Source organism: Ischnura elegans, chromosome 4 (genome assembly GCF_921293095.1).
Source record: "Ischnura elegans chromosome 4, ioIscEleg1.1, whole genome shotgun sequence".
NCBI classification, from domain to species: domain Eukaryota; kingdom Metazoa; phylum Arthropoda; class Insecta; order Odonata; family Coenagrionidae; genus Ischnura; species Ischnura elegans.
Genome location: NC_060249.1, coordinates 14,928,684 through 14,951,534, shown reverse-complemented (window position 1 = coordinate 14,951,534; position 22,851 = coordinate 14,928,684). Strand labels below are relative to the sequence as shown.

The 22,851-nt window shown below is 40.7% G+C and overlaps 1 protein-coding gene across 3 annotated transcripts in view; it reads left to right on the top strand.

Moving 5' to 3' along the window:
- The window catches only part of LOC124157082 (ATP-binding cassette sub-family G member 1), a 57,117-nt gene that overhangs the window by 17,184 nt on the left and 17,082 nt on the right, over positions 1 to 22,851 (top strand). For 2 of the 3 annotated variants that reach the window (XM_046531561.1, XM_046531560.1), the window contains exons 2-7: positions 3,483 to 3,754; positions 13,824 to 13,941; positions 14,870 to 15,059; positions 16,984 to 17,129; positions 20,033 to 20,271; positions 22,269 to 22,568. In XM_046531561.1, coding sequence (XP_046387517.1) covers positions 3,505 to 3,754; positions 13,824 to 13,941; positions 14,870 to 15,059; positions 16,984 to 17,129; positions 20,033 to 20,271; positions 22,269 to 22,568 — 1,243 coding nt within the window. In that variant the 5' untranslated portion in view covers positions 3,483 to 3,504. The remainder of the gene's footprint in view (positions 1 to 3,482; positions 3,755 to 13,823; positions 13,942 to 14,869; positions 15,060 to 16,983; positions 17,130 to 20,032; positions 20,272 to 22,268; positions 22,569 to 22,851) is intronic. The other variant, XM_046531562.1, reaches the window with a different exon arrangement.

The window sequence follows — 22,851 nt, the reverse complement described above, 5'->3', positions numbered from 1 at the left end:
CATTTTTTTGTGGGCGACTCAAGAGAATCTTCCTCATCGTGTTATTCATGTTATTCACCCCCTGCTCTCCACTGCGCCCCTCTTCCCTTCAACCCTCCCTCCCCTCTGCAACCCCTCACGTCCTATAGCATCTTGCACTTTATGGCACGTTTACCGTTCTGAATCCGAACATTCGCCGTTTTTCATCTTGTTATTCGTCCTCGGTTGCCATGGAGGTCGTCTAGAAGTCCGCCTTCATCGCCGCTTGCATCTGCCACTCCTGCTGCCCGAAATGTCGACTCGAGTTTGAAAATTTCATTTGAATTCAATTCATTTTTCCGTCGCTCTTAGTGATAGCTCCAGAAAAAGGTTTTCGGGAGCCAAAAGTCATTTTCCCCTCAATATCTGAACCACACTGTCATTCCCACCGTCCCTTTTTCCATCGCTTATTCCAGCATTTTCCGTGCTTACAACTGTCATTCAATTTAAATCCAAGCGTTACAATAGCTATTAGAGGTCGTGCGTTCTGATTGGCTCAAGGATGGTGCCAACGGTGGTTACAGTGACGGAAAAAGGGACGTGACTGATGGAAAAAGGGAAGGGGTTAGCATCCCTGGAGCAATCGCGGAGCCGACTGTCATTTTTCGCAATCAATGGAGCTATCACTCGGAAGGGACGAAAAAAATCTTTGTATGATTTAGGCTTTAGTTTCATAGGCATAATTATAAACTCATCGTAGTGTGTGGATTATTTCTCCTTCTTTTGATGAAAAAATTAATGTGTATGACGCCCGGAAATCGATAGATCCGCAGCAAACGCTTGTTTCCAACATATTCTCCATATATTAGTACGAGATTCCACCAGATGGAATACTTTAAATTGTGTAACATCGAGCACAACTTGGCGATTTTTTTATTAGCACCAAATATTAAAGAACACTTTTGTTAATACTATTGTTAAATAATTCTCTGCTCTTTTTTGGTTGAAAGACTGAATTTAAAAACTCTGTCTGCACGTCATACGCCCACTATTGACAAATATTGTAATGAAATTAACCTGGTAACGCCTGAATTAAAAATTTAATCCGAACTTTTTCGTAATATTATATTTTTAAATCAATTAGAATTTGATTTTTATTTTATTGAAAATTTTATACTTTTAGCTCTAATAGTCTTGAAAATAGAGTCTGATACCATGTGGTACCCCTACGCCAAAAGCGGTCAAGAGATCGAAATTAAATAAACATTACGAATTTCACTTTTTAATGCCAAAAACGTCAAATATTTTCTATTTTACGCAGGAAGAAAGATTCATTTTCATCCAAAATTACTCAAAAATGTCAAATCTTACTTATTAAGGCTAACTTTTCTGAAAAACGTTGTTATAAATATGCTTATCTGTTTACAACTCTCAAAATCCCTAATAAAGTACAAAAAATAAAAAAGGTACCTTTAATATTGCACTACCAGCTGGTACCGATAGGCGTTAACGAGTTAATAAGTGATTATTACCTCTTTCCCATCGCTCGACCTTCGCTCCCACTACCGCGCTTCTCCCCTATCCCCCCCTAGATAAGCGCTGAATCCGGTACAACCGGCGGCGTCCCTTGCTTGACCTACTCGGTTTGCACCACCTCCCGGATCGAGATTGAACCCCAATATTGTAGAGTAATGGTAAAATTATGGAGGCGTGTTAAATATACACTGAGGAACAGGCGTAAAATGTCGAACATTACGTAAAACAAAAACACCCAAATCAAGTTATCATAGCGACCCGAATTGTGTTTACTCCGTAGGCATTTTCAAGGTTATTTCAACGCATAGAGAAGGTAAAACTATGCTTGGGTACATTACATTTCATTGTATGGAACATACGAAGTGTTTTAATTTTGTTCTTTGTAAAAAAAATGCAGTTCCCGTTAATTTCGTCTGAATCCATTCAGTCTGTTAAGTATATGAGATCGATTTTTTAAATTTTATTTAAAATAAACTTGTAATGCTCGTACAATTAACCATGAGTTGGTGTGATGGCTAGAGTGTTGGCTTCCCATCCGATGTGTCCCATTTCAAATCCCGGAAGTGTCGGTGATCTCTCAGAGAGTTGAGTGCATTGTGGAGGGAATTGCAAGTACAGCACTCGGTCCGTCCGATGGGACGTTAAGCCGTGGTCCCCTTGGCGCTTTTCGTGAAGAGCAGACCATTGCCGACACCGGGTTTTTCTTCACCCCTTCTTCCATACCCTTCCCTCATGGCGAAAATAACTTCTGTGTCGGTCGCCTCCTCCAAATACCATACACGCTTACTTTATAAGGCAACATTCATGTACAAGTTAATAACGACAGAACCATTCCCATACATTTGTGGGAAGTTCTGTCGGCATATGTACAATTTAATGCTAGGAACGCGTATGAGTTTAGAACGCCGCATGGAAGAACTTTTGACACCGCACTATCGAACATCTGTCTTTGCTATTGCTTTCCATGACACTTATTGCGAAGTATGGATAGGGATGCCGACTTACAAAAAATATTGGGGGGGCCAAACCGGGGATTTTCCCGGGAAATTTTATAAGTAGTGAGTTTTCAGTTTTTTTAAGCATTTTGAAGAGGCATGTGATCAAAATTAGAACCCTGATAACTGGAATCTCGATATCTGAACACTCCGGCGAAAATCGACAAGCCTGACACATTTTTTCCTCACACCCATAACGAATTTTTGAGGGGGCTCGGGCCCCCTCACGCCCCATGGAGTCGGCGCCTCTGGGTATGGAAGCAATTGTCAGACGACGTAAAAAAAATCTGAAAATACAAGTCAATTCAAAAAGTAATAACATGATATATTACTACAAGTGAAATATACATTGTGCTTAACTATGTCAAAATCATGTTTTTTAATTTGTATTCATAAATTTGCCTTCCTGTAAAATGTTATGTATCGGATTCAGTGTTATTGATGCGTCACGTAAATCATCCTTTTGTATGTACTGATTTTTTGATTCCAAGATATTATTACCATGTATGTTCATAAGTGAGGTGGCCATTAATCTTTGGGCGTGGACCATTTGGGACATCTTCGTCCCGAATGGTCTACGGGAGGGGTCCCCAGTAAAGCCCGAAAACCTATAGCCTTACTCTATGGAAATGGGTTTGTAAAATCAAAACCAAGATTATTTTTATACTTGCTATTTTATTTTTAAAATTTTCCTTCTTTTACAAACGAAACTCTAAACTCGTGCCGTAATGTGTTACGCTTTCTCTTTCAAACTGTTATTTATATTAAAACATAACTCCCATAATTTTTCCATGAAACTTGGACACTGTCGTGAATTATCGGAAACCCATGGGACACCCTCAAAAGTGGTCTAAACCGGGTGTTTCTCGGCCAATCGGGGACAAATGACCACTTTATTCCTAAGGGACGAACTTGTCTCGGAATAAGAAATTTCATTTTCCCCGCCTACCGCCCTCTTTCAACCCCGTGTTCTTTTCCCACACTCTGCTGCAGGCAGGCCCCTTAGAGCATCGTGATGAAGGGCCGTCGGAACGAGGGCGAGTCGGAGGCCGGGGGCGGCGGCGTGGCCATCCCGCTGTTGCCCACCTCCTTCTCCTCGGCCGTGGTGGTGCCTGCGGCGACCTCCAGCAGCTCGGGGGACGTGAAGATCCCGATGCCGCCGTCGGGGGGCGGTGGGCCGGCGCTCACGCACCTCCCCAAGCGTCCCCGTGTCGACATCGCCTTCTCCGACCTCCGCTACACCGTCAAGGAAGGCGCAAAGAAGAGTGAGTACCCGCGCACGCCAACCCACGGCCTACGCTTACCCCATCCAAGAGCATACGGGGTATTTTGTCGCGAAATTTTAAACCTGGATCGATGATGCCGAGAGGTACCAAAATTGCTGTTCATGCTTAGGCCAAAAAAGCACCATTTTTATACTGCAGAAATTTTGAGCTGAGCGCTCCAATTGACCGCGAGTTAGCCCTGTTGCCGGATGCCTGGGATACTTCGCAATTTCCGGCAGGCAAAGTATTCGAAGCCATGAGTTGTCAAGAGCATCTGGCAACAAGGCGAACTGGGTGCGTTTTCGGCCTAAAAATCATTAGCAATTTTGGTTCCTACTAGCATCAACTATCGAAGGTTAAAGTTTCGTGACACAATGTTTCTCCACCCTCATCTTAAACAAATAACATAATGAAAAACAGACGTTTGTATGGTCCACAGATCTAAGTAGACCAACCCAGGTTTCGATGGACTATTCACCTGGGATCACCTTCTTTATAATGTAATTTGTCGGTTGATTGAGTTGGCACCATGCCTGGTGTATTGACTTCCCACTCAGCGGGCCCCGATTCAAATTCCGTTGGGGGCAGGGAATTTTCAGATACTGCCCGATCTCTACTTGATTGTTTTGACACTTCAAGCGCAACATTCTTTCCGTCGGTTGGGACGTCAAACCATGCTCCCCTTGATGCCCATTGTTTAAAGTGCGCCCACCGACTCTCTCTCCACCAAATCCTTCTCTCATGGCGCATGACTTTAGCGGTCGGTCGCCTCCTCCAAGTATCACACCATATCTAGTTCGTCAATAACTGTGTTAGTAAAAATCTGTGGACAGTACAAACTTTGTCTGTAACCATGTTATCTGTCACACGGCCCCACATACTATCAACATCAACCCTTAAGGTGATAAATGTAAACTAAAGCATTATTTGGCGTCTGCACCTTGGACCAAAATAGAAATGGCCAAATCCCAGATCACTTGGTCTCTGATGCATCTTATTGGCTGATTTTAATTTTAGCCTTTGTTTACATGCTTTCACTACCATTGAAAATTTTTTTCATTGAAGTTGAATCGCTAAAAGAAGGATAAGTATTAGGATTTTAAAATGTGAGGTAATTCTTTCCTGGCGAATCGGTTGTGTGAAGCCTATTGAAGTCTAGTCCTTGGAACTTTTTCCCATGTCGTTTACTGTGAGTGTCAACATCATTCATTGACAGGTTTGAAGTAAAATAACATAGTTTATATAGAATCTATTCATAAATGTTTCATTTGATAACTTCCATTTCTCAAAGTAAAACTAAAATTGGAGGTTTGATTGCTAGCGTCACATTTTTGTTTGTGCTTAGCCACTTCGAATGTTCTTGTTCATAAATCACTAGACATGTTTTTTTAGTGTGCTAGTCAAGGATTTGAGAAGAATCCCAATTTTGGTGGAAGAAATGACCGTACTTTGGAAAAACATGTTTTTTGTTCCATGACCAAGTTTGATCAGGCAATGGAAGCAATAAACACCTAATGGCCCCAATCCACTTTGCTGGGTAAAGAACATTGTTTTTTTATCTCTTTGAATCTCTTGGGGAGTATGTTGGTCCATTAGGTAGAGCTCTCAGCTACTGACTAAAAGTCCAATGGTCAAACCTTTGTTCTACCCTTGTGTAACCACAAAATAAAAATCCTCAAATTGAGAGGTGGCTGAGAGAAAGTTACTGGTCCCCTCACCCTGAACGTGCGAAATTAGTATGTACCTCAATTCCCTTAGTGTGGGGTGAGCTTCTTCCTCACCAGTCCAAACCAATCTTCTGGTAGAAACGCAGCTAGAGTGGCTAAAGCTCTGGTTTCCTATTTCCAATAATGGATATTAAAAATATTAAATTATCCATCAGGGAAAATTCAGGATGACGGCTTTTGTAGCTTTAGATAAAGTGGTGTCTTAGGTAAATGAACTTGTCTTCACCTGCATAATACCCTGCGAGCCTCCACAAAGGTGTTTTGGAAGAGTTAGCCAATCACCAGCATACAAGAGGACCCCAATAATGCACACCTCACGATCATAAAAATGTCACACATTTAAACAAGCAAGTGCATATTCATGCAAAGACACAACTTTCCAACGGTTAGTAATTCCTGCATTAAATCCATGGAAGGTTGAAACAATCGAAAAATTATGAAACTAGCCATCCTAGCGAATGACGCCATTAATTATATCTAGAGAGACACTTTTGTTATCCCCTATAATATGAGGTAAGAATGGCGTTTAAAATTTCTCTGTTTTGCAGTCTATATCCTTTATTTTCCTCTCGTGATCACGTCTGCTATAGTGCGACGGTCAACGAAGCATATTTTTCACATCGCATGAGATAAAATCTTCTCCGAATTTACTTTAGCATATAGACTCTATCCTCCTGTAAAGATTCCCATTCTAAGTCACCTATAGCCGACCCTCAGCCCTGTTCATCGATAGGTACTTTCCATTCGCACCCAGTCGAGATCTTTTCTTCGAAATCACGTACATATTTCACTCGACTTGTATCGGTAGGTAGTGTTTTCATAATTCCGTGATCTCGCACCTCGCGGTCACATTACCTGATCTAGTGGTGCTGTCTTCAGTTGCGACCTTTGCGGTCAGGGAAAGAAAAAGGGAGGGCATAGTAAAAATGATAATGCCTCGATCCTATTCCGCCGATATGTCTGACCTCTTGTCGGTTCATTAATATGCGTGTAATTATCTTGGCGACGTCAAATCCACGTGTTTTTACCTGTATACCTTGCGAAACGGCTTCAAGGCCACGTGATTATACTTCTCACGAGGGCGCGCATTCTCGTCCGCCATCTTTTTCTTCCCATTATACGCCGGTCTGAAGTAATGAGCAGTCTCCAATTTTATTTAACCTCGGATTGCTATAGTTTTTTTAATGAGTAAAGGGAACCCATATATTTTTCCTTTTCTCGATCCATCCCCTACTTCTCGAGCAATTTACGCTGAATTATTGAAGGTCTTAATCTTATGTAAGGTAAGATGAGTTGACAAGGTCACGAAACCTTTCTGAGCGGGTCGCCGCTTCTCCGGGACCTCGCGCATTCGACTCTCGCGGTCCGTCGTTGTTTGTTGTATTGCGTGCGATTCCTTACCTAAGTCAAAAGTTCTCGCTGGAAGACACCCCTCCCGATGAGGCGAAAGTCAAATGACGTCACCAACTCTCTTCAAGTTGGCGGAAATTTTCGCATTTTTTCTTTTTAAATCATGAGAGAATGGCTGAATGAGGAAGATTTTTTCTTTCCCTGAAATTGACCTTTGCTGTCCGTCCGCCGAATTCTTTTATTAAGAGCGTTCGGACGATCGTAATCTGAACGAGGCATAAGGAAGTTCCTCGGAACTCGTATCCTTGGAACTCGTTGGTGAATAATTTACTGATTGTGGGTATCAGTAACTAGCGGAAGGCCGAATTTCATTCTAGAGGCGATTTTTTTTCACCCGTTACAATAATTATAAGGACTAAAAATCTCTTCGGACGTTATTCCATTTATCAATTTCATATTTTCTTGGGAATCTGCTTGTTGCTTTTCACTTTCAACATGCCTTCCACGCTACGGTAATTCACGTCGGGACTATTACCGAATTCGTCCGAATGCAAAATCTAAAAGAAAACGAATTCCATTCGCGTTGCCAACCACTCGAACAACCTTGCCAACCGTCTTTAAGATCAGAAACAAAACCGTTCGGAATATTTCCAATTACATTGAAAGAGATGCCCCACTTCCGGAAATGTTTCTACCTCACAGTAAATTAGGCGTGCGCGAGGTGACTACGCGGTAGGTAATCAAGAGCCGAAGCCTATATTGAAATCAAAATTTCAGCATTATTATTATGGTAAATGGAACAATGTGGCTATTGAAATACTTATAAACATTTTTTATTGAAATCCTGTTATTCTTCTTCTTGAGTCTTAAAGTTAATGGAACTTAATATCCTATTGAAATAAGTAACACTTAAACGAGGTGTTGGGTTCGGTGAGGTGGCTACAGTGTTGGCTTCCCAACGTGTTGGTCGGGGTTCGTATTCTGGCTGCAGCAGAGATTTTTCTGAGATTGCCTGATGGCTACTTATGAGAGCTTTGTGGAGGGCACTTCAAGTACACCACTCCGTCCGTCGAATGAGAGGTCAAGCCTTGTCAAACCCCTTCTCGCCTTTCGTTAAGATCTGGCTAATGCCGACGCCGGGTTTTTCTTCGCCTGTCTTTACTACCCTTTCCTCATGCCGCAAATGACCTTAGTTGTCGGTCACCTCATCCAATTATATGTACCTCATCAGGTCAGCATAAAGAGGGCAAGAGGCAGCTAACAAAAACCACTCGACTTAATTTCAATACAGTGCGTGTGGCAGTTTGAGTTTTGTCCTTCAGAAGAATTAAAGGTGGTGTTCATTCAATTATATCGGCGTACCCAGTGGGAGGCAGAAGTATGGGGGCTCAAGGGGGGGAGCCCTTCGAGGGTACAACACACTTGGGCCGGGACCCAGCAATCTTGCTGATACGCCCGATCACCCGGGGAGGGGGAAGTCAGGAAGGATGAAGGAAAGAGGCGCCACCGCGATAGAAAGATAGCCACCGCGATAAAGAGGGCAGTTATTTCCTCGGACGCTTCTGATTTCCCAAGTTTCAGGAAATTTAAAATCGAGAATTTTTCGTAGAATGTTGTGCCGGGGCCTCGCCATATGCATCTTTTGGTCGTGGTGGCGTGCCTTTCTCACTAGAAGACATGTTGGGATGAAGAATACCGAAATGAAATGGAAAATGTTACTCTAGAAAAGACGCCTAGGCAGCTAACAAAAACCACTCGACTTAATTTCAATACAGTGCGTGTGTCAGTTAGAGTTTTGTCCTTCAGAAGATTTAAATGTGGTGTTCATTCAATAGGGTAGTTTCCTTCATCAAAGAAAACGAAATGCATTGATTGCGATTCCTTACCCACCATTAGTGTATTCATAATGTACAAATTATTTGGTTTTAGAAATCCCAGTTTAGACGAATGGCAACGGTCAATTTTAACCTCATTTGAAAAAGGCCAGATTGGCGCCCATGCGATTCCACTCCACTTGACGTCACAGGGACCTAGTTTCTATACGAGAGGATAAGAGTTTTACATTGTCTGAGATTACTAACGCATGCATGAGGCACAGAGCTCAGGGAAACATCTCTTAATATTCACACATTAAAATTACCTAATTTCGGAAAGTTTCCTTCGTTTGATAGGGGAATAATAATCCTTCTTTAAGCCAAGCGCTACTTGCTAGCAGGGTACTCTGATACCTGCTAACATCCTGCGTCGTATAAGCGCTCAAAGCCTCGCTCCAAGGTCACCTCACGTGCGGCAGCGGGAACCAGAACGACGTCATATGGAGTTTTCCCGGCATTCATACTTAGCCGTCGCGTTTTCGCACGCTTGAAAATTTTCACTCTTTATTTAATCGCGGAAAATAGATATTGTCATTCGAAAATCTAGGAGCATGAAATGCGCACTCCAGGAGTAATAATCTTTCGATTTTGGCAATAAAAAAATAATGGGAAACCACCCTATTATCGGCGTACCAAGCGGCAGGCAGGAGGGCGGCTGCCTCCCTCCTCGAATGAGAAATAAATCAAATGTTTAAAAGTACACTTTTGGGGGAAGTTAATATTTCTTCCCTGCAACAAGACACGCACTCCTCATTTTAAGTGATTTCCCCTTTACCACGGCTACTGTGGAACGATATTTCTGTACCCTTCGAAGGGTGAAGAAGACCTGACTCAGAGGTGCAATGGGGAGGACAGAATGACTGGGTTGTGTTTGATGAGCGTCAATTGGAAATTCTTCAAGAAAATCAGAACTAGATTGAGACGATAGTTATGGACAAATTTTCTTTAAACCCAAGAAAAATTATGTAACACTAGCTGACCCGACAGACTTCGTCCTGTCAAAAAAATTTGTAATGTGGCAGTGTTTTGTTCCTACCTTTTTTATATTCTTTGCAAAAAATTATCCTGAACAGAACCGTCACCCTGGTAGTAATTCGGTGTGAATTATTGGGATTATGCCTGAACGCCTCTAAGGCAGAATCCCCTCTAGCCGATGAGGCAACGGTGATTTGAGGAGGCCCGAGAGCCGGCAGGCTCGAGACACTTTTCTTGCTCTTAGTCGACGCGCCTTGCTTAGGGGTGCGTCGGCATCCGAGCCGACTTGCCGATCGGGGAAACCCGGGCTCCCGGGGCGTATCCAGCGCCGACGGGATGCCTCCCCCAAGCGGTCGAACATGGGTGACCGACTGAGGACGGCGTCGGGTCTCGGAATTGTCTGTAGACGACTTTGGTACCGAGCGGGGTGTTGTACTCGGTAGAGCAGCTGCCACGCTGCGATATCTTGAGACTCAGCCCTAGCTTGGGGGATTCGTCTTGCTTTACTCGGCGAGACCCCCGCTTTCGAAAATTTTTCAAAGTCCCTCCGTCGTCTCAGGTCCGGCTTCGGACTTTGAAAAATGTCGTCCGAATTCCGTCGTCCCAGGTCCGGACTCTGGACTGAAATTTTTCGGCACTTCGAAAATCGTCAAAAAAATTTTCTTCCCTTCGAGCGCCTGCAGATTCGTAGGTCTATTCCGTAGTATGATCGTACTGGTGCCGTAGTCTGATCCCGCCGTGGGTTGATCTTTTTTCGAGATCCGAAATTCCGTCGTCCCAGGTCCCGACTCTGGACTTCGTCGTCCCAGGTCCCAGGTGTGAAAAAGAAAAGGGCTGTTTTTAGGGTTTCCCGGCAATTATTCGATTTTTTCTCGCCGTAAGAACCATCCTTGGACTTCAACGAACATTTTAAAAAAAGAATTGGCCAAATTGGTCCAGGCGTTGTTGAGTTATGCGCTTACCAACACATTTTGCGATTCATTTTTATATATAAGATAAGACATGTAACTAAAATAAAAATTATTTTTTAAAGCAAACAAATTTAAAAACTAAAATTTTCTTGAAATGTTGGTTTCCTTCACCATTTTGGCTCCAAATTGCTACAACTTGAACGACCATGGCTTGCCTCTAGGTTTGGTCCTTGATGCGCTCTTCCACTCCATACTGTTTTCTATTCGTCCTAGCGCCCCAGAGCTGTAAATATTATTTTTATTAATTAATTGAAATGTATCGATTTTTTTATAATTACCGGCCTTGAGTATTTTAAGTGGAGAAATTTTTATGAGCTGACGTTTCGCAATTTCATGCATCCGTCATCATTGCTTCTGTGAAAAGAACAGTATAGGTTGCACGTATGAGACACTTTATAAAAGCCGCATTGATTGGGACTGTAAATCTACGGAATGCCAGCTTAGCAAAACGATGTCCACAAGAAGACTTACTTGAGGTCATCACGACTTACTAATTTACCATTTAAAATAAAATAACCATAAAACTATCTCGACTAGTCAAAGTTAATGCAACAATTATTAAGCTATTATCGTGATGTGGTCTTAATTTGCAGCGGTGAGGTAAACTTTTTCCATTGAATCATGCCGAGTAGTTTAATTATTCGCGAGTAAAACTTTTTATTGCATTACTCTTCTCTTGTGCTGATTCTCGTGCTGGCTACTTCCCACTAGCGATAGATGTAACGCTTGACCGGGAATACCTAAAACCGCCATTTTCTTCGTCAAAAACCTGTTTGCTGCTGGCGGCTACTGGAATATAATTTCCTACATTTTCCTGGTATGAATTGCTTACCTATTTCCCGATGACTACGTACTACGACTTATTGCTTCCATTGCATCGCATTCCCATCGAGCGATGATTTATTGAGTGAATATGATTTCTCACCTTTTTCAACTCCCCACCCTAGAAATATTTTCTCACGGGCGCAACCAGTAGTGTAGCCAGGAATTTCGTTCGGGGGGTTGGAGGGGCCAAAAACCCGGGAGGAAATTTTTTGAAAAACAGAGTATTAAGTAATGGATTTTTAACTAATTTTAACACTTTTCATAATCGAAAAAACTTCATTTGTTAAAGAAATATTTTGTAAATTCCTGATTTTTCAATACTTTGTTTCCTTTTATGAAGGAAAATAATTGTGATTGTATATTTCGGGGGTGGGGGGAGGGGTCCGGACCCCCTGGCCCCGCCACCGGGCGCAACTTGCACCTTTTGAGCGGCTATATGCTTTCATTTTCAGCGGTCACTCAAAAATATTCGCGAGCATTTATAGGATCTGTTTTGAGTGGTGGAGTATATGAGTGCTACTGTTTCGCGGCGAGTGTTTGATGTCTTGTGTGAATGTGGGCAGAAATTTGCTTCGGAAGGGGAAGAGAGAGATAGAGAGAAGAGAGCGGTCTCTCAACTCCAGTTGCTTGTGTGTGGTGCGGGTTGCATACACTGGCAATTTGCGCTGCGTCGGCATTAGCCCGCACCGGCTGTCTTTTCCCGTAGGTATCCTTCCCTCATGGCACAAATGACCTCAGCTGTCGGTCGCCAACTCCACATGCATCCTTAAACAGGGGCGCAGCTAAGAATTAAGGCTGGGGGGGGTTTAGGCGCAACTAATACTCAGGGGTGTGGAGGTATTGCATACCCGCCAGGATAAACGGGATTTTCGGGGGCCCTCCTCAAGAAAAAATTTAAGATTAATGGTTCAAAATGACGAGTTTTTGCGGGTTTCTGATGGATATTTGATTAGTTCTAGCACTATTCTATAAGTAATCCTAATCCAATTACGTAAAATGGATTAAAATGAAATATTTCTGTGAGCTCTGGGGGGGAGGTTTATCCCTCAAAACCCCCCCCTCACTGTGCCACTGTCCTTAAATAATATTTATCATAAAAGAAATGTAAATTTCGTTTTATGTAGTGAAAAAATTTATAGTCATCGTTTTTTTTTACTGAAACGGACGTAAACTTGATGGTTTGAGGCTTGACTTGGTGAAGTAGCTTAATTTTAAATGAAGTACTGTAAATTTCACATGTGATTTTTATTAGTTTTATTAGATTTTTATTTACAGTAATAATGCTCTCACTATATTTGAACCTGACGATATCACACAGCGATGAAACTGGTTGTAAGTAAAATCACATGTGAAATTTACAAAGTTTTTTTATTTGAAAAGGACGTAGCTATTATTATGGCTTGGTCTCCGAAGGGGTGATAAAAATCCGTGTAATTTTTCAAAGTTTTCAATTTTAGGGCTAGAAGTATCAGCATGTTTCTTCCAAGTAATTTGGTTGCAGACAATATGGAATGTAACTGTACATATTGGAATATGGATTCTCGGAGGATAGGTTGCCCTAGGTCGGTGGCCTCTTTTGAGTGTGTATTTCAGGAAGACGCCACAAAGGGACCACTCAAAATATTGGGGGAGGAGGGAGGACCCCAAAGTCTCCCCCCAGGCTACGTGGTGGGTGTAAAATTTCAGAGGCGATCTGTGGCGATCATGGTTATTCATTTAGAAATACGTGATAAAGATAGGGCCCTAGCCTTTCCAGGTGAATACAATTGTTAAAATCTTCTTGGGTTTGGCATCATAGAATTTATACAGGGAACGAAAGGGAGCAGGTTTTAATGTGAATTTAAGAGAGCAATCCAAGTTGGGAGGTATAAGAGGATGGGCTAACTAGCAAAAGGCACCACACATGCCCACAGTCCGGCTGCCAAGAGTTGTCCGTTGACAGCTAGAAGGGGTAGGGGGCAAGGTTGCCAGGTGAGAAAGGTAAACGCCCACATCACGTGTAAACAAAAGTGTTGCGTGAAGAAAGCAGCCAGAAGGGACGACGAGCTTGAAGGATCCAAAGGAAGATTCCTTTGTTTTGGCGATTCGCAGAAAGGGCTTGTTTTGGTGGCTCAGGCTTGTTTCAGTGCTTCATTTGCATGTGACAACGTTGCATGACTAGGCAAGGGTGCGGGGTGCATTTGGGGGACAGCGATTGGTTGCAAACCATGCTGGCGCAGGGTTCTCTGCCCCTCCTTTTAAAGTGTCATCGGACAACTCTCACCGGCTGGACTGTACCTTAACCTGTAGAATACTGTTATAATGATTTTTGTTAGAGTGTTTCTGATGGATGCTTTGTCTGTTGCAGAAGAGAAACTGATCCTGAAGTCAGTGAGTGGGAGGCTGAGGTCAGGTGAGCTGACGGCCATCATGGGACCTTCTGGAGCTGGAAAATCGACTCTCCTCAACATCCTCACGGGATACAAGTGAGTTCATCATTTCTATCCACCGATTAGTAATAGATATGTGGCTAGAAAGTGTTGGTCCATCCCATGTATTCAACTGTAATATGCCTCATTTAACTCATCCAAAACTTTTGTTTACACCAATTTTTTTTCAGATTAGACATTTAAGACGCCTTACCTTCATCTGTTTGTGGTAGAGTTATATGAGTAATTTATGTAGTCGAGTATTATATGATATGACAGTGAGCTAACTTTTCCCTGTAAACATTTGCAACTGCAAACCAGTACACCTGAAGAGTAGTGCAGATGTTTTTGCTGCACAAAACATTTTCCTCTCTATGGTGTCTTTATTCCTCTGAATATGTTGCAGAGGTTTTGAAACACTCCATATTATTTTATTTTGAGTTTTTTAAGGGCTTATCCAATTTTTACAACTCAGCCCTCGCTGCTTACCAAACTTTTCACTTGTTTTCCTCCAAGCATTTTCAGTTTGGCTTGAGGACACTTGGGTAAACTCATTAAATACTGTTGTTGCCCTGCATAAATTGATGTGGTTGCAACCTGATTAATGAGGAAGCCCTCATTTGAGTGCTGCAAGTGGGAAAGGGGTTGGTGTGGTGGATATAGTGTTGGATTCCTACCCTGTGGATCCAGGTTTAAATCCTGGAGGTGGCAGAAATTTTCCTGTGACTGTCCAATCCCTACTTGAGTGCTTTGTGGAGGGCACTTCAAGCACAACACTGTCCGTTGGATAGGACATAAAGCTGCTGTGCCCTTTTGTTAAGAGCAGACTAATGCCATTTATCTGCAATCGCCCTTCCTTACCTTTCCCTCCTGCTGCAAATAACAAGACCTCCAAAAGACCTTTTTTACCAATGGGAATGGAGAAGATAGCACGCTTTTGGTAATGACATTTTCTGCTCTTAATTGATACATTTTGATTTTCCAGGACTACGGGTATGGAGGGCTCAATCACAATCAATGGCAGGGAACGCGATTTGAGCCAGTTCCGTAAGCTCTCAGCATATATAATGCAGGATAATCAGCTGCATGCAAATCTCACTGTTGAGGAAGCAATGGGTGTGGCTGCAAGCCTCAAGTTGGCCCAAGACGTCTCATCAGACAAAAAAGCCATCATGGTGAGATACTCTTTGCCTATCCTCTCTGCAGATTACTCTAATGTCCTCCCTTAACATAGACAAAGTAGTTTATTGTTGTATATCTATTTTCATTTATGTTGCTAGGTATCTCTGGTAACTTGCCTATTGGCAACTGTTTTGTTTGTGGCTGCTATTGACCCGATTGTTATGCCAAGGAGGCTGATTTGTGTGTAAGAATCAATATGAATACACAGATGGAATTAATAAATAAGGAGTTACCTCCATATCAGTAACTCAGATTCTTGATTTACTACATTCACGATAAACACAAGCAGAATTTGAGGGCTATTAGCTTCATATATGATTTTTTGGCACAATGTGGTGGTAATTCGTAATATTTATCAAATTAGACAATACTCGATTTTCCCCTTTATGTATCTATTTGCACATGACGAGTTTCATTGTGAAATACAACATTCTGAGAATATTTTAGTCAAGAAAAAATTGCCTTTTTGCAAAAAAAAATAGGTGAAAAGTTGTGCTGATTTCTTTGGACCTTGTCCATCACAAGCCTCTTTGGTTGAAAATATGTTTGAACAGTGAAACATCAATAGTCATGGATGATATTGGGACCAACTGCATCAATGGTACATTGTTGGAGAGGAGCATTTGTGATAATGCATGAGTATGATCCAAGGTTATGAGCGAGGAATAGGCAGTCAGGGATGTCAACAATAATTCTATCATGTTCCATCATATAGTTAATTTAATGAGTTTACATTAATGATCTCTGCTCCCGCATTAGCAGTAAAATACGTTTATTTGCTGACGACGCTGTCATCTATCGCAAAATTAGTGATCACTCTATGAAATTTTATCATCTGACTTAAACAACGTTCATTTGTGGAGCCAAGAGTGGGGACTCGAACTTAATCTGAGCAAATGCATGGCGGTACGTTTCTTGCGGAATTCGTCCAGCTCTAACCATGTTTATGCAGTGGATGGCATTAATGTAAAGGCAACAGAGGAAGTGAAGTACCTGGGAGTTACGATAACCTCGAACCTCACGTGGGGAACACATATAAAGAATATTTACGGTACAGCCCTGAAGAAATTAGGATTCGTCAAGCGTATTGTGGGAAGATTTTCGGATGAGAAAGTGAAGGAAAGGTGCTATTTCGCTCTCGTCCGACCGCACCTGGAATATGCAGCGAGCATATGGGATCCGGTGCAGAAAGACTTAATCCGCGAACTGAATAAAATTCAAAGGAAGGCTGCGCATTTCGTCATAAACTGCTACGGGCGTACAGACAGTGTTACCCAGATGTTAAGCGAGTTAGGCTGGGAGCCGTTGGAGACTCGGAGGCTGCGCGCTAGGCTTAGATTGCTTGAACAATTGAGAATGGATATCTTTAAGAGCGACACAGAGAACATAATATTAGAGCCACACTATATTTCCAGGTCCGATAGAAGTGATAAATTCAGAGAGATTTTGCCGAACGGATAGATATGCAAATTCGTTTTTCCCCCGAACCTTAAATGACTTTAATAAACGCTAGTCCCAACTTCGTTTGAGCACTTAATTTTTTTTTAGCTGTAAACGGCTGGTGTCCTAACACCCCCTGCCGCACGCCTTTTAGGCGGCTTGCGGGGTATTATGTAGATGTAGATGTAGTGTTGAGTGAATTTTAAATTTCTACTTTCTTAAAACAATTTATTAAACCAGTTGTTTTGATACACCATCATTTTTTTCATTGAAAAGGATCCATTATATCAAAATTATTGGTCCTCTAAAATCACTTTTAAAAAGTGGAAAATTGCAATTAATTCAGCAGTGCTTAATGCAACAGTTCCACCACGTTGACCTTGAAAATCTTAAGCTATATTGTTTTCATGTTTATCTGGAGTATATTTAAGATATCTAATTATTCCTTCAATGAATCCTCTTCCTCCTTTTTCACAGATTCAAGAAATTTTGGAGACCTTAGGTCTTCAAGAGCATCGGGCTACAATGACTGGAAGCTTGTCTGGAGGCCAGAAGAAGAGACTGTCCATTGCATTGGAGCTTGTGAGCAATCCACCAATCATGTTTTTTGATGAGCCCACAAGGTTTGTATTTGCATAATCTCAAGGACCAGTTATTCTTTATTTGAAGTGTCAAACACTGTGCAATACAGTCGTGTCCTGTTTAATCAGATGCTCACTGAGCATTAATTTGCCATGCTGCCTATTTAGCATACTAAGAGTGAAAATAATAATGATGTTTATGTGCCATGATTGATCAAGTACTGCAGGAATTCTATAAGCATTATATATGGTACATCATAAGGATACAGAAGAATGTAATGGAAATCATTTTGCATTAAATCAAGTACAAACATAATTAACAGAATTGATTACCGGTTAAAAAAATCAATACAGGTAATTTTAAAAAAATTACACAATGGAGTATACATGTATAATGTATATTAATGTAATTAAATTCATTTGGGATATTATACAGATTCATTGCTCAAGTTCTCAAACACCGTGTAATAAATTTTTTTCAACAGAAATATCTAGGTTTTATGTGCTTGAATTCCTTGGATTCTTTATTGAAAACTCTCATTTTCATTTCCCGTAGTTTACATTTCATCCTCTCCTTTCTAAGGACATCATTCACTCCGACCCAAAATCTCTATTCAGTGGAAGCGAAATAAAAGTTGTTGTGAAAAAATGCTTCCATATTCTCTCACAATTTGAAGATTAAAAATTCGCGATAGTTGCTGCCCGTAATTCATGAGTTTGTGGCAAAACATTGATAAAAAGAACTCTATCCATCTGTCAGTGAACAAAGTGAGGGCAAATCTCCACAAAGGCAAGCAAAAATAAGGAATGATAGAACAATTAACTCATCAATACATTTTAAAAGCTTAACAACAAATATTTCGAAATAAGTATTACAAACTAATATGTATTAACAAGGATGAACCGTAGACTTGATGAGAAATAACTAGGACGGAGTGCAGCAACTGCAATCATAAAGACATCCTAAACGCATGGCTTTCAGAGCAAGAGAGCAAGCTCTCTCAGAGGGGAAAGTTTTATCGATTGAGAGGAGGTGGGTGGTGCATACGTCACGAGAGAAGAGGGGAACTTTATGGGAGGGGGCAGCTGTTTGGGAGCTCAAGGTGGTGGGGTGAGATGACTAAAAGAGCTTTTGGCGAACTTGGTTGGCTGTTCCTCGAACAGCTGATGTTCCGCCCAATTTTTCCGGTTTGACTGAAAATCCTAGAACACTTCTCATTTGCCAAACGTGGTTTGTGAGGCACCACAGCAAAAGGGGAAACAGCTCCCTCTCCACAATATTGTGTGTATATCAGTTCCCAAATGGGGTGAGGGATATTGAGATAAGCAATCGGTTGCAAAGGAGGGGAGAGAAATGGTTAGATGAGATCTTGGAGGGAGAGATAGGTTTGATCTGTGGACTAATTCTCATTCCGAACTGTGGAATAGGGGTCTACACCACTTTCCCCTGCTTTCAGAAAACCCCTGTATTCATCTGCAGAATTGCTATTTAAGAGCTGAACTGCTGGTATGGCAGCATCGGAGATGGAGGTCAGAGACAGAATTCCGAGACATTATAGTTCCCAGCATTTAGACTTTTATTAGCATTTAGGATTAGAGTTTTGTTAAAAATTATTATATTAGATTTTTTTGTTTTTTGATCCCTCTCTTACTTCTTAAGTTATTTGCAGAGAAAAATTGACACTCCGAACACCTTAGCGGATAAGAAGATGTTGCATATTTGTATTATTAGTAGGAAATGGCTCTTATAAAGGTTTAACTCAAAAACTAATTTCTTACTCTTAGCAAACGATGGACAATATTTATACTGGTAGAAACTGCATTGCAATATACCGGAGATTTTAATGACAGCAGTTGATGACACAAACACTTTAGCCAAGCAATTCACTGCATCTCAGGTACTCTTAGGCCTTGCGCATAGATCTCGTGTAGATCATTGTTGTTTTTACTCTTGTAATTGATTTCTTCCATCGATGAGCTCTTTTCTCTGAGTGAGTTAGTGAGCTGAGTAACAAACTCATTTATAGTGGGCTGCTACTTCAATATTGTTAGTTTAAAAATTCAGAGGAAGGCTGAGTGAGGAAGATTTTCACTTCCTCATATCTCTAATCTTTCCTCTATTCATAACCAAAGTCTTTGAATGAATTACAATTTCAGGTTTGAGTGAAAGGCCTTATTCTTTTTTGCATGAAGATTTTTTTTATGGAAAAGCCGAATGCCATCCTAAATACAGTAAGACCTCTTTACATCGTAATGGAGGGGACCAAAATTTGGGTAATTTGATGTATGGAGGTTCACTATAGAGAGGTTTTAGTGATAGGCACCATTTTTTCATATCCTTTGGAAATGAAAGACACTAATGTCTTTTAAACCATTATATTTATGTGTTTAAACAAACATGCATGCATTAGTGAGCATATATTTATTATTTAATAATTTCAGAAAGTGAGTGCTACTGCATGATTTTTACCATGATTCGAGAGAAAACAATGTGATCTCTCTCAATTCAACAGTCACTTAAAATGATTAGGAGAGTTGGATACCTTTTTTCTTATTTACTGTTAGGTATGCTCTCGTATGGAACAAAATGGCCACAACTAATGGTTAACATGAAAATTACAGCATAATAAGGTATATAAGAAAAAAAGAGTGAAACATTTATTGCTGAAAATATCATTCCATGTACGTAATCACGGCTGCATTAATGGTCTCTCGTTGTCTCAGTACGATTTGCGGAGGTAGTTAGGCCGTCTCGGGGGTGTCTCCTTGGTATGATAAGTGGAGGTTTTACCATATAAAGAGGTTCACTGCAAAGAGGTTTGTGTATAAATTTACATGTAAATCCGACGGGACTGTAGGGGTGGTATGATGTATGAAGGTTTATGATGATTTATATTTTTACTTAGAGTATTTGATACAAATATCTGCTTGATGTCAATTTTCAGTGGGCTGGACAGTTCATCATGTTTTCAGTGCATATCTTTACTGAAGTACCTGGCCTTAGGTGGGCGCACTATCATATGCACTATTCACCAGCCAAGTGCCAGACTTTTTGAGAAGTTTGACCACCTCTACACTTTGGCTGATGGGCAGTGCGTTTACCAAGGCTCCACGACACAGCTGGTGCCTTTCCTGGCCACGTTGGATCTTGTCTGCCCCAGCTACCATAACCCTGCTTCCTTCAGTGAGTAATTAAGACTAATTTTCTGACAGATATCAGTGATGCATAGGTAACCCCCACTTTGCAATGGGATTGACGAATGAAGGATTTGATTCTGAACTGATTATGTGTGCTCTTTTTAAATTTTGCTGATTTTGTTTCTCCTTTCACTATACATATTTCATAAGTGATGTAATTCTACACCGTATTTGTTTATGAAACACATTTTATATCACAGCAGCAACATTTACCCGTACTGATTCTCATTTAACTGATTCCTAGTGGGGAAATAAATCTGATTTAAATACGATGGAATTTGTCTTACAGTCTGTCCTGCAGAACGGATTAATATCGCAAAGCAAGGGTCTACTCTAATTATATTACTCTCTGTTACCTGGTGTGCTGGTTCTCCTTTTATTTACTTCAAAGATTTAAATTTTATTTGTGTCGAACTTGATAGTAGGGATGGGGTGGTTCTGTTCTTTGGTTCTATCAATTCTTGAGCATAGGATTGGAACCAAAGTAAAAAGAATCGGCGCCAAAATATTGATGCATAGACTGGTGTAAAAACTAGGTTTGGACATAATTTACATTGCATACATAATTCAAAAAGTATTGGTATGAAACCAATCAATCAATCGTGAATCATTCATATTGTTTGAAAATTAACCAGTAAAAATGAAACACTCAATTAAAAACTAGAAGCAAGAATTGATGTGAGGAACTGACAAAATAGTGGATCTTGTCTGTCCTTTCTTGTTTGCATATTTTCCCTGGAAGAAAATCTGTGTATGCTCTTCAAAGGAAAGCTCTACCCTGGGAGCACCTAATGATTATACAGTGAGTCCTCGTTTAACGTTGTCGTTTCGTTCCTGAAAAACTCGACGTTAAGCAAAAGAATGTTAAACGATGCAGAAGACGTTTCCCATAAGAAACAATGTAAAAAATTTGAATTGGTTCCTAACAATCCATTTCTTCGTAAAGAATCCAGAATTTTCCAGGCGATAATCCAAGAAGGCCAATTATCGAAGGCGTAACTTTTAAGCAGACTTCATGACCAATCAGGAGACACCTGAACCAGGCCAAAGATATGCATTAGAAGGCCAAAATGAAAAAAAATCTGACACTCGGAAGCACAAGGATGAAGGGCGAGTCACTTTTCGTGATGATATGAATTCTTTAACCCCGCAGAAATCGTGAGAAACATTCATTACCGATTATTCACTTCAGCATGATAACGATTCATTCACAGCGCAAAGATAAAAGGTTGGGAATAAGGCATTATTAAATGAAATATACAAACTAAATTAAGAAAGTATTTTAATGGCGAAACATCGATATTTTCAGTAACAGAAGAAATTTTAATTGTAAAAACGCGACCTGAAAACCTAAAACTCAACCGATCTCTCCAGCAGTTAAACCTTCTTTAATTCTTTTAATAATATCAAGTTTTTGTTCTAGTATCGCCGTTTTTTTCTTCGCGTCTGAAGAACCACCAGGATAGCCACTCCTCTTCGTGGACCTTTTTTTCGGTTGGAATCAGTAAAATATATGGATAATGGGTAAATGAGGCGATAATTATTCACTCAGATGCATATTTAACATGTGCTACCCACGCCAACCTTTTCTGTTGAACGAAAATTATCAATCGCATTAATATAGTAATATTTACTATACATCAGATGCGCTTGCGTCCTATTCGCCATTCAATTTTTTTTCCGTCGCGCATAATTTGAACAATGTCTTCTTGCTTATTTATGCTTGATTCTTGCTCTCATATTTTAATGAATTTTACAGTTAATAATCGTATATGTAATTGAAATTGAACCACGGAGCACATCTCTTGAGGACGAGTTTTAAGTGATTGTTTGATAAACTCTTCATTGGTTTAATGAAAAAAGTGATGCATGTATATGATAAATAATGTCTTATTTCAGAACTAGGCACTGGTTTTTTTAGGTATATCTTTCTTTGACCAATATGTTCATATCATTAGATTGAATTATGACTTATCTTTTCAGTAATTGAGGTGTCTTGTGGAGAGTATGGAGACCATGTGAAGAAGCTCGTGGATGCCATTGAAAATGGTAAAAATGATATTCACAATGGAATCAAGCTGCCGGAAGTGAAGCACGTTGGGGATGGAGGAAGCAAGTCCAAACAACCCAATGGCTCAAGTGCCCGAGATCGAATTGAGTCGGTCAATTTGTATGAGGAGCAAATGGACAAGGGGGACAAGTTCGCCAAGGGAGAACAGGCAGAGAAGAACCTGGCACTCATCAACCTTTCCCTTGCTACAAATGACATTCTGAAGGCACCATGTGAGTACAGTGGAATCCTGATTTTAGGTTTCTCTGGGGGACAAACTTTTGATCGGTAAATACGGAAAAACACTAATTGAGGACCTGCCATTTTTTTAGGTTCTAGAGTCTGTACTGATTGGAACAGCTTTCTATGCATAGAAAATATAATTTTAAGTCAGTAAAATGGGCCGCATGCAACAAGAATATTTTCATCAATTTAATAAGTTCTTCCCAAAGACGTCAGTTGTAAGACAAAAATTCTAATTGGAGGCACCGATGGAAATGTTTGAGTTCTGATATC